The sequence below is a fragment of the Juglans microcarpa x Juglans regia genome, chromosome 7D, assembly GCF_004785595.1.
Source record: "Juglans microcarpa x Juglans regia isolate MS1-56 chromosome 7D, Jm3101_v1.0, whole genome shotgun sequence".
Classification (NCBI taxonomy): Eukaryota; Viridiplantae; Streptophyta; class Magnoliopsida; order Fagales; family Juglandaceae; genus Juglans; species Juglans microcarpa x Juglans regia.
The window spans coordinates 10759401-10771742 of NC_054606.1; the positions used below are offsets into that span (position 1 = coordinate 10759401).

Sequence of the window (12342 nt, forward strand, 5' to 3'; positions counted from 1 at the left end):
AGTGGTAAAGGTAGATTGCATGTAGAGAAGACCGTTGATGCAGAGGAGATCAACCGAAGGTTAGACAAATAGATTTGGGTGGGATTTGGGGAAGAAGAGACAAATGTAAAGGAGATGAAGGGGATCTGATGAAGCCGATGTCTTCTTTTTCTTTCTCTTCTCTTTGTGTTTTGTTTGTTTTAATATAATATAAAAATGACATTTAACACTCAATCCACCTTAGCATTTGGTACGCAGTTAGTGCCCCAAACCGCCTGTACCTAGAAGAATTGCTCTACATCTATACACTTTTGGATTTTTCTTCCTTTCTCCCCACTTAGGACCGTTTGGATAGTGAAATGAGATAAGATAGTTATAAATGAAAATTAAAAATTGAATAAAATATTATTAGAATATTATTTTTTAATATTATTATTATTTAAAGATTTGAAAATTTTAAATTGTTTATTATATTTTATCTGAGAATTTAAAAAAATTATAATAATGAAATGAAATGAGATGAGATGAAATCATTTCTATATTCAAACGAGGGCTTAAATTTTTCTTGGATTCGACTTCCCTCCTGTAGTCAAGAATAGGATATCTCCAGTTATTAAAATTACAGTCTTCCACGTTATCAAAAGGAAAAATAAACGGCATGGATCAAGTTTAACCTTTTGTACACGTCCAACAGAAATGTTATTCCAAAATTTGAAAACTAGAGTATAAGATGTTTAATATATACTTTTTATAAATAAAAGAGATGAAATAAGTTAGATAAGAACCTAATTAAACTAAGTTATCTATAAAATTAAACTGCAACATTCAACAATATTATATGTATTAAGTGAGAGTCTTATTTCATTCATACTTACAATTTTACACATAACTATACATACTCAAGTGTCAGCTATTAAAGTTGTGAAAATTTTAAAATTTGAAATTTGAGATTTCTAATTAAAAAATAAAAAACTGATGAAGTTGTATTGAAAACCGATCTAGCTATTTGAGAAATGACGAAAATTAAGTATTAATTTGTAATTAAATTTTAAGAGAAATATAAACTTTATGCGATTAATATTGTGAGATTTGCCTCCTATTTTAATCTCTTTTATCTATAAAAAGTATATATTAAACATCCTATCAACTTTCAATTTTTAAACTTTGGAATAAGATTACTGTCAGATATGCACAAGTGGTTAAACATGTAGGATTTTATTTTGGCGGGGTGCTCGCCTAGAAAGAGAATTGTTACAAATATAAAAAGATTATATAAAATAAATTTATAAATTGATATAATTTCATAAAATCTATTTTTTTTCATTTTAATAATCGGCGATGTCGTTTTCTCAATAGAGAAGCCGAATCCATTTTGCCTTTGCTGGTGTGAGTGGTGCTGCCATACACATACTTCCGAATCCTGAACTTTATCTTCTCTTTTGGCGCATCTTCCATCGACTATGTATTTTGTTTCTTCCCATCAATAGGATTAAAAAATATCATTAATTTATTAGGCAACAATGTTGATGCTAACTAGATAACATTATATACAGTTGGTGTAATCAATTTTAAAAAATGGTGTAGTTTACTATTAAAAAAGATTTTTTTTTTATTAAATCTTAAAATTTTTTAATTTTTTAAAAATATATATATACGAAATTTACGGACTCTAAAACTACATCATTTATCCTTAGCAAAATAATTCTTTATTTTATAATTTCCATCTATCATCGTTAATAACAACACATGCTTCAAGTTTGAAGACGAGAGCACCGGTTTTTCCTAGGAATCACTGCCATCTTCCCACTCCTTTTCATTATCGTATAAAAAAAAAAAAAAAAACTAAAAAGTCTACCAAATCAAATACTTGTCAATTTAATTATTTCTAAAAAATTAATTGAATATTTTCTGAAAATGAGAAATATATTTGGGTAGATTGAGTCCCGTTTGGCTACAGAAACTGTTTTATCTCATCTCATATGATTTATTCTCATTATTATATTTTTTTTAAATTTTCACACAAGATATAATAAATAATTCAACTTTTTAAAATCTCAAAACAATAATATTTTATTATTCTTAATAACATTTTCTCATCTCTTCTCATTTACCAAGCGTACTAATAGTCATTGAAAATAAATTAAAAAAAGAAGAAGAAGTATTATTAGATGAGTAATGTTAGATATAATTTTAAGACGTGTAAGTTATCAAATTTCGCATATTTTCATTGAAAAATCCAGAAGAAATTTGAGATTCACAAAATTTTTTTTTATGATATTTTTTCTTTTTAAAGAAAACGTACGAAACTTATACATTTTAATACTGTAATTACCACTGCTGGAAAAATATTATTGGATTTGGTAGAGGAGAATATTTAAAAAGATTTGATACGATTGATAATAATTCTCTAGTTTGGAAAGAATATAAAATAGCATCACTCTCCCATCAAATAAAGCATTAACAAACTTATCGTGAATGTCACATCTGGTAACAAGAATATTATATGCAGCATATGCCCCCAAATTGATTAAGAGGCTAAAATCAATAGGATTTTTGGTGTTAGTGCTGATGATGAGAAAGAGGCTTTAAATTATTTTTTAAATTTTAATTATGGCTATTTTTTAATATTAAAAATAATAAAATAATTATAATCATTTTATTAAATTGTCATAATATTTTAAAATATTGCTGCGAACAAAACTATGTATAAAGTTAATATAAGAACGTTGGGCAAGTGACACTGCAATGGACAAATTGCCCAATTTCAAATTAATAAATGCATTTGAGTAATGTTGGTGATAAGTTTCCAATGCACAGATCTTGCAGAAACTTTTTGTAAAAAAGTAAAATTTTCATTTTTTTTTTATAATGAGATCCATTTTTTTTTATAAAAAAATGTGTGAAAAATTTATATATTTTGAATTTATATATATCATTATTCAATATATGAAAACATGAAAAGTAAAAAGTCAGAGCTAAAAAGTTCACCTAATGCTAATGTATACAAAAAGATAAATAATTTGTATAAGTCTCAAATATATAAATCTCGTACAAGATTTTAAAAAAAAATAATTATACTTTGAAAAATTGTAAAAAAATATTATTTTTTTAGTGGAATTCACTTTTTTTTTTTATAAAGGAACTATACAAGACTTGTATATTTAGAGTTTGTATCTATTATTATTCTGTAAAAATAAATAGAAAAATTTAGTAATAAATTTTAAAAAATAAATTTTAGATTGATATTTAAAAAAATCGATAAATAAAATTAAGAAATTGATTGAATATGATTTTTTTTTGTAGTTTTTATTTTGATTTTTGTTACGTTTATTTTTATTTTTTCACTGTTTAATTAAATATATGCAAATAATTAAATGAGATTGAAATACATATTTTTAGATTAAAAGATGCATAGTTTGAAGTTAAAACTCTGCTTCCTTTTAGAATTTCTTCATTTAAATTATATAAATTGATTATATCAGTTTATATAATTTAAATAATATTTTAATAGCTAAAGTGAAGTTTAAATTGTATCTTTAGTATGATTATAAGAAGTAATTTTTATATTTAAATAAATAATTTTTTAAAAAGTATGAAAAATTATTTTAAGTTAAATTATCTTAGTAGTTTAATATAAAATGGATTTATGCAAAAATAAAATATATTTATAATTGTAAATTGTATAATCGTCACGTAATATTTAAAAAAAATAAATAAAATATGAAATTTATATGAAAAAAATAATTTTTAATAATAAAATATATTATTTTTTAAAATAATCACGCGTCATATTTTACAATTATAGGTAGAATTAATCCGGCTGCAGAGCGGCTCAATCACAAATTGGGCCTCGATTTCTCTCATACGACCCGCCCAAGTAACTCCCGGACAGCGACATAACGCCACTGAGCTAAACCCTAGTCTTTTCAAGTTGTCTTGTTTGCCCCCTCCACTTTTTCTTCTACTTTTATAAAACCAACCAGGACACTCACTTTCCATTATCAACCTTCTCCAATATCTTCTCAGCCTCCATTTGAATATTATCTAATCTCTCTCTCTATCTCTAGCTCCGTTTTTGTATGTTGCAGTTTCTCCGAACTTGTTGAAGAAAGAGTGACTCTCAGCGATCATGGGCTATTGCATCAACTGCGATACTCTGTCTTCCAAGGTCGTTCTTTCGCGACCGTCTTCCATTTTCTCTCGCTCCAAACGCTTGTTTTCGAAACCAAACGGTGACAGGGTCCTTTTCTGCTCCAACGAGCTTCGCAATAAGAGAAACTTAGCCCCTTTAAGCCTCCGACCATGGCCGGTTCAGCTCGCTCGGCATGAGGCGGACTATCGGACCCGAGTCAGATCGGCTCAAAGCAAACAATCGGCCGTCTCCATCGCCGATTCGATACCCAAGTTGGGGAAAAGGACCGACTTGAAGAAGATTATGATAATCGGGGCCGGGCCCATCGTGATCGGGCAGGCATGCGAGTTCGATTACTCGGGCACTCAAGCTTGCAAGGCGCTCCGCGAGGAGGGCTACGAGGTCATTCTGATTAATTCTAACCCGGCCACGATCATGACGGACCCGGATTTGGCTGATAGGACCTACATTGCGCCGATGACTCCAGAATTAATCGAGCAGGTGCTCGAGAAGGAGCGCCCCGACGCTCTGTTGCCCACCATGGGCGGCCAGACAGCGCTGAACCTCGCGGTGGCGTTGGCCGAGAGTGGTGCACTCGAGAAATACGGCGTCGAATTGATCGGAGCCAAGCTCGAGGCCATCAAGAAAGCAGAGGATAGAGACTTGTTTAAGCAGGCCATGAAAAACATTGGGATTAAAACGCCGCCGTCGGGGATTGCTACCACGTTAAGTGAGTGCATCGAAATTGCGAAAGATATTGGGGAGTTTCCATTGATTATCAGGCCCGCCTTCACTTTAGGAGGTACCGGAGGCGGTATTGCTTATAATAAGGAGGAGTTTGAGACCATATGTAAATCTGGGCTTGCAGCGAGCCTGACTTCGCAGATTTTGGTGGAAAAATCTCTGCTGGGATGGAAGGAGTATGAACTCGAGGTCATGAGAGACTTGGCCGACAACGTGGTCATTATATGTTCCATTGAGAATATCGACCCGATGGGAGTTCATACTGGGGATTCGATTACTGTGGCGCCAGCCCAGACATTGACCGATAAGGAGTACCAGCGGCTTCGGGATTACTCCATAGCTATAATTCGGGAAATTGGGGTTGAGTGTGGTGGTTCCAATGTGCAGTTTGCCGTTAATCCTCAAGATGGTGAGGTGATGGTGATTGAGATGAACCCGAGGGTGTCGCGGTCCTCGGCTCTGGCATCGAAGGCTACAGGGTTTCCGATAGCTAAGATGGCCGCCAAGTTATCTGTTGGTTATTCGTTGGATCAGATTCCAAATGACATCACGAAGAAGACCCCTGCTAGTTTCGAGCCTTCAATAGATTATGTGGTGACTAAGGCAAGTGTTTCTTTTTAACTTTAGTAGCATTATTGTTGTTATTCAGAATCAAGACTATCTTGTCTCTTAAAGTATAAATTAAGTAATTCTGTACTATATAGCGGGTTTAAGTTTGAAAATGATATAAGTGAATTTTAGTGTATGCGATCCCACGTTACTTATTCTCCGTTTCACACTTGGTCTCCTATTTTAAATCTTTACTCTACTTTCTTTGACATTTATCGTTGGAGCTTTAATATCATACGCGAGCTGTTTTCATCTTACGTTGATATGACATTTATATAAGAGTTTGGAGAGGACTAAAGTGCAGCTTGGCAACCATTACCCAAATGATTAATAAGTTCCTTTTTCGGCCCCTCTACCAACTCTGGGTGCCATCAATTGTTGCAATAACTAGAGTTGTCTCGAGTACTAGAGCATTTTGTATACAGTTATATCACAAAAAAGAACGATTTCGTAGCATTTGGCTTGCCTTTTCTTTAAGTAAATGATCAATCTTGGCAGAAGTGGCCTTATTTTCTTATTTGATTGCCATCATGCATTTTTCAGAGATAGTATTATACATGCATGTTAATGGCTTGAAGAGAGAGAGAGAGATCCCCCCACTCCCTGGGGCGCTTGGAAGAAAATAAATTTTATACTAATAATGTTTAAGATTGATGCTATGTTCAAAATTGAGCTATGATTATCCATAAGCTCTTGCTAACTTCCACTAATATTTTTTGTTAGCTTCTACGCATGCAGGAAGGAATAGAATCTTTCTTGTTCCCCCCTCCTCATGCTACTTATCAATTTGCTTTTCATCAACTTTGACATGCAGATCCCCCGGTTTGCATTCGAGAAATTCCCTGGTTCTCAGCCAATACTCACAACTCAAATGAAATCTGTTGGTGAGTCCATGGCAGTAGGCCGCACGTTCCAGGAATCCTTCCAGAAAGCAGTTCGATCACTGGAATGTGGCTACTCAGGATGGGGTTGTGCACAGTTTAAAGAACTTGAGAGGGAATGGGAAGAGTTGAAGTATAGCCTTCGGGTCCCTAATCCAGATCGACTCCATGCCATATATGCTGCAATGAAGAAGGGGATGAAGGTAGATGATATTCATGAGCTGAGTTTCATTGACAAATGGTTCCTCACACAGCTTAAAGAGCTGGTAGATGTGGAACAGTTCCTCCTTGCTCGTAGTTTGTCTGATTTGACCAAGAACGACTTCTATGAAGTGAAGAGAAGAGGTTTCAGTGATAAGCAGATTGCCTTTGCAACTAAGTCCACTGAGAAAGAAGTCCGATCAAAGCGTCTGTCTTTAGGAGTGACTCCAGCATATAAGCGAGTAGATACTTGTGCAGCAGAGTTTGAGGCAAATACTCCTTATATGTACTCTTCCTATGATTTTGAGTGTGAATCAGATCCCACCCAAAGAAGGAAGGTTTTGATTTTAGGCGGTGGACCAAATCGGATTGGTCAGGGGATTGAATTTGACTATTGCTGTTGCCATACATCCTTTGCCCTTCAGGTTTGTCCTGCTGACTATCTTTTTTTCCTCCATCTCCTCTTTTTATAATGTGTTTTCTCTCGTTAAGAGAACCAGGCTAATCTATCATGTGGACAGTTTATTGGCATGAGAAGGCAACAAGGTACTAGCCGAATCATATTGCCATATGAGAAAATCTATTTATAAGCCTTATTTTTTACACACCCAACACGCTGCTAATGTGGAAGCTTTCCACATCAACTATGCTAATTTTTTCTTGATCAGTAAAGGATAGATATTATATATATGAATGAAATAGACATAGTTCTTGTACACAGGAAGTATACATAAGAACTCCTAACTACATTCTAAAAGCGATAAATTAAAGACAATAATTCTTGAACATTATCCCCATGTAATACGATAGTGTCAACTATGCTAAAAAATGATCGGTGTTTTATTTTTTTTAAAGTTATATGGGTCCCACTATAAGTGGTGTGCTAACTCACCAGCTTATGTGTAGCAAAACTCATTGCCATATATTATTTCGTTATTTGAATGATCAAACATCCTAGCCATGAGTCTTCTACTATAGGCTCTTGAATTAGGCTTGTTGAACTTTTGATATGGAGTCGGAAGTAGATAAATTTAGTTAGATACTTTATTGGGGGCCTATGGTTGGATAGAAATATTTAAGATGAGTTTGATAAACAATTGTGGAATTCATATTCTATTTTAAAATGTCCAAATTTTATAAGATGGAAAAAATGAATAGGAGAGAAACAAGCCCGTTTATTCTTTTTTTTTTTTTGATGGAAAGCCTGTTTATTCTCGATTCCTTGTTTACCTCATAAAATTGTAATGGGCAGCATCAAAATGGCATTTATGTATCACATATGAACTTCATTCAAAAAAAGAAAATGAATGCGTTTAATTAATTGTTCACATTTATGCATGCATTGGATTAGTATTATTAATGAAAACAATGTCATCTAAACACAATCTTTTACTGATTAAATCTCTGATTTCAGTGTGATGTATCTGTAATTGTTGGAAACCAGTCCAAAAAGTGGTCTACTCATTGTATATTTGGATGAGATAGTGGTATAAAAAAACCTGGTTTTACCTGGCCTTGTTGCTCTAATATGGTTAATCTTTATTGCGGCCATAATGGTTAATTCATCGGTTAATTGATGTGATTATACAGAAACAGTCCAAAAATGGACCAGTGACTGTATATTTAAATGAATTGACAACCATATTCTTGGAGGACTGGCTGCACATGGTCTTGTTGCTTTAATGTTCTAACTATTGGTTTTATTGTTATATTTTCTTCTTTTCCCATTTTGCAGAAAGCAGGATATGAGACAATCATGATGAATTCAAATCCTGAAACAGTATCCACTGATTATGATACGAGTGATCGTCTATATTTTGAGCCCCTGACCATTGAAGATGTTATAAACATAATTGATTTGGAACGACCTGATGGAATCATTGTGCAATTTGGGGGTCAAACACCGCTGAAGCTGGCTCTCCCAATCCAGCAGTATTTAGATGAACACAAGCCCAAGTGTGCCAGTGGGGCCGGGCTTGTAAGGATTTGGGGTACATCGCCTGATTCCATAGATGCAGCTGAAGATAGAGAGAGGTTTAATGCAATATTGAAAGAGTTAAACATCGACCAGCCAAAAGGAGGAATTGCCAAGAGCGACAGTGATGCCATTGCCATTGCCGCAGACATTGGGTATCCTGTTGTTGTCCGGCCTTCCTATGTATTGGGTGGCCGTGCAATGGAGATTGTATATAGTGATGAAAAGCTTGTGAGATACCTGGAAAATGCTGTTGAGGTGGATCCAGAACGACCTGTATTGATTGACAGGTATTTATCTGATGCTATTGAGATTGATGTTGACGCACTTGCCGACTCACAAGGTAATGTGGTGATTGGTGGGATCATGGAGCACATCGAGCAGGCTGGCGTCCATTCGGGTGACTCGGCTTGCATGATTCCTACACAAACTGTCCCAGCTTCTTGCTTGGACACAATTAGGTCATGGACTACAAAGTTGGCTAAGAGGCTGAATGTATGTGGTCTCATGAATTGCCAGTACGCAATTACAGTTTCAAGGGACGTTTTCTTGCTCGAGGCAAATCCTCGTGCATCTCGTACTGTTCCATTTGTGTCAAAGGCTATTGGACATCCATTGGCTAAATATGCTTCCCTCGTCATGTCTGGGAAGTCCCTTCATGAACTAGATTTCACAAAAGAGGTAATCCCTAAATATGTGTCGGTCAAAGAAGCGGTTCTTCCATTTGAGAAGTTCCAGGGCTGTGATGTTTTGTTGGGGCCTGAGATGCGTAGCACTGGTGAGGTGATGGGTATTGATCCTGATTTTGCTATTGCATTTGCGAAGGCCCAAATTGCAGCTGGCCATAAACTACCACTTTCTGGTACTGTGTTCCTAAGCTTGAATGACTTGACAAAGCCCCATCTTGAAAGAATTGCAAGGGCCTTTCTGGCGCTGGATTATAGTATTGTTTCAACTTCGGGGACGGCACATGTTCTTGAATTAGCAAAGATTCCAGTGGAGCGAGTGCTGAAGCTGCACGAGGGGCGGCCACATGCTGGTGATATGCTTGCTAACGGGCAGATCCAGTTGATGGTGATTACAAGCTCAGGTGATGCACTTGATCAGATTGATGGAATGAAGCTGAGAAGAATGGGTCTTGCTTACAAGGTTCCTGTGATAACAACTGTTCCTGGAGCTTTGGCAACTGCAGCAGCCATAAAAAGCTTGAAGTCCAGCACTGTTAAGATGATTGCTCTTCAGGACTTATTTGATGTTGAGGTTAAAACCGAGGGTAGTAAAGATTTGCAGTCAGCCTCCTCTCTATAGTTTGGCTAGTAATTTTTCTGGTAAGCCCTTGCGCTTCCTTTCTTTTATTTAATAGTTTTCTAATATGTATCCATTAATGTTGCATTGATCAGTTTTTTATTTAAATATTTTAAGTTGTTTGTTTTTACTAAAATCTTACCACTTCTTTCTTCTTTCCAAATCTTTTTGTTTATGTCAGATGATAAAAAATAGTTTGTAGTGTTTAGGGGAAGATTTGATGTTGATATGTGGAAAATAATATCATATATGATGATGCAATTATCATTAGCCAGTAGTTCATTGCTATATGATCTTTAATTCTCTTAAGAAAGTTGTTCAAACTTCACTATTAGTGTACTGCTTCCTACTTCCCATTATAGAATCTTAGACGTGTGACTGAGTGAGTATTGTAGATACTAATTCAAGATCCTGCGTCATAAATTAACTATTACTGTATGCTTAACTTCTGTGGGTTTGTATGTAATTGCAGCATATTAGTTTATTTTACACATTTCAATGGTGTTTTCTGATAAATTTGTGCATGGCTACTGGACTTGGTAATTTTGTATCTTATCTTTTAGGTAGGGGATTATGGGTTGTTTGGGAAGTTAGATGAAAGGAGATGTTCTCATCTCATTCTCAAAACTTTTCTTAGTTTTCTTCTCAAATACAAAACACTTTTCAATTTCAAATTTTCAAACTTTTTCATTTAATTATTACCTAATCATTACAACTTTTCCAAACTTTCAAAAAAAACACAAAAACAATACAACATTTTTAAATTTCAAAACAAAAATTATATTCAAACAATTTTTTAACTTTTACAATATTTTTATTCAACTTTTTCTCTCATTTTCCAAAACTCAATAAAATATCTTAACTCAAATCATTTCACTATTATTCACAGAATTCTCATCCTATCTCATCTCATTACCCAAACATTCAAATCTTAATTATGTTTGGTCATATTGGAATTAGCATCCTTCGTTTATGTGAGTGTATTTGATGGTGCTTTGATTTCAAAGAACTTGGTCAACTTGAGAAGTGCTGTTAGCTTGTTAAACGTGCTGAAGTCGTATCGGATGCATACAGTATTCAATCTATTGGCACAAAGGTTGATCAAAAGATTCCAGTACTACTCAGCTCTTACATTTATCCCCATGTATTTTTTTATAGAATTTGCTGAAAATGTACGAGATTTCATTTTTCCTCAACCAGTATATTTGTCGTACTTGTTGGAGTACATTAATTTATTTAGGAGTAATGATAAAAAAATTTCACCACAGTCCACAGGTATCTACATAAATTACCAATTTAAACTTTTATTTGTACTTAAGCTTAAATTACTTTACTATATAAGCATCTGGGAGCGGATGTATATCCTTCATCTCCTGCAAGAGGGATACTCCCCTGTCGCCTGCAGCCAACTATAGGACAAGCCTCTTAGATGCAAAAATGCTTCATAGTTTCCAAAAAGGGAAATTTTTACTGCCTTCTTCCGGGCACCAAGTTTGTTTTAGCAAACGAATGAATCCATATCTATTTTCTTACGGCTCATTTATCAAAGGAGCTTTTGGTATCACCGACCGTTTTAAGCATTTATTTATTTGATGTTATTCTAGGATATATATTACCCTCAACAGCTGATCTATCAGGCAGGCCTCTGTGCAGAGATCTCTCTTAAGATCTGGACCGGAGTATCTATTTGAGTTTCTCTCCACCTGATCGTAGTGATTCCAGCCGGTGCAGATGTGGTTGATAACATGATTGAGGGGTTCAGATTGAATCTGTGTGCTGCTTGTAAATAAAAAAACTTGAACATTCACACAGCTGTCATGATTTTATTTATTAATATAGCTTGTGAAAGTGGCTGATTATGTAAGTTTGAGGGGTTCAGAATGAATGCTTGTGGTCTTGTGTAAAAGGTTGAACATTCGTCCAGCTTATGGACTTTTCCTTTGAATAGGGGAAAACAAATTCCGTGTCTATAAATATATTATATATTATATATTATATATATATATATATATATATATAGCTGTCAAGTTGAACCTTAACATCTACTGAAGAATCTGAACCTTCTAGAGACAAGACATCGAGGTTGTATTGAATAGACTGTGTTTGGATATTGAGCCGAGCTCAGCTGAGTTGAGTTCTTTATGAATAGTAGTGAGTTGAGTAATGAAGAGAATTATGTGAGACCTATCTAAATTGAGTTTAAAATGTGTTTGAATGTTAAGATGAGTTTAATACTTTTTATGGAAAATTGAAAAGGTTGTGGATTCCACGTATAAAGATGTTTTAAGTTGAAAAAAGGTTACGGGTTCAATGTGGAAGAAGGTTTTGAGTTGAGATGAGTTTAATAATTTGAGAGTTGAGTGTTTGGATGTTAGATTCAGATTAAAATTAGACTGAACTCAACTGAGCTTAGCTGACTTCAATAACCAAACGAAGCCTAATTCTTTCAACTATTACTGCTGACTGGTTTAAACTTGTTGAAAAATTGCCTTGTTTCATGCTTTACTAGGATGATA

At 34.5% G+C, this 12342-nt stretch overlaps 1 protein-coding gene across 2 annotated transcripts; it reads left to right on the forward strand.

Annotated features, from left to right (window-relative positions):
* The first annotated feature begins 3941 nt into the window (after positions 1–3941).
* LOC121238331 (carbamoyl-phosphate synthase large chain, chloroplastic) lies at positions 3942–11613 on the forward strand. Of its 2 annotated transcripts, none has more exons than XM_041135167.1 (4): positions 3942–5458; positions 6279–6971; positions 8282–9849; positions 11468–11613. In XM_041135167.1, the coding sequence occupies exons 1-3, from the start codon at positions 4109–4111 to the stop codon at positions 9827–9829; spliced, it is 3591 nt and encodes a 1196-aa protein (XP_040991101.1). In that variant the 5' UTR covers positions 3942–4108; the 3' UTR covers positions 9830–9849; positions 11468–11613. The 2 variants fall into 2 exon arrangements, with proteins under 2 accessions (XP_040991101.1, XP_040991100.1); XM_041135166.1 differs by having other exon boundaries at positions 3943–5458; positions 11431–11613.
* Positions 11614–12342: the final 729 nt, after the last annotated feature.

Coding starts and splice junctions, on each gene's coding strand:
- LOC121238331 (XM_041135167.1), top strand. CDS start 4,109: ATGGGCTATTGCATCAACTGCGATACTCTGTCTTCCAAGGTCGTTCTT. Junction 5,459..6,278: donor TAGATTATGTGGTGACTAAG/GCAAGTGTTTCT, acceptor TTTGACATGCAG/ATCCCCCGGTTTGCATTCGA. Junction 6,972..8,281: donor ATACATCCTTTGCCCTTCAG/GTTTGTCCTGCT, acceptor CCCATTTTGCAG/AAAGCAGGATATGAGACAAT.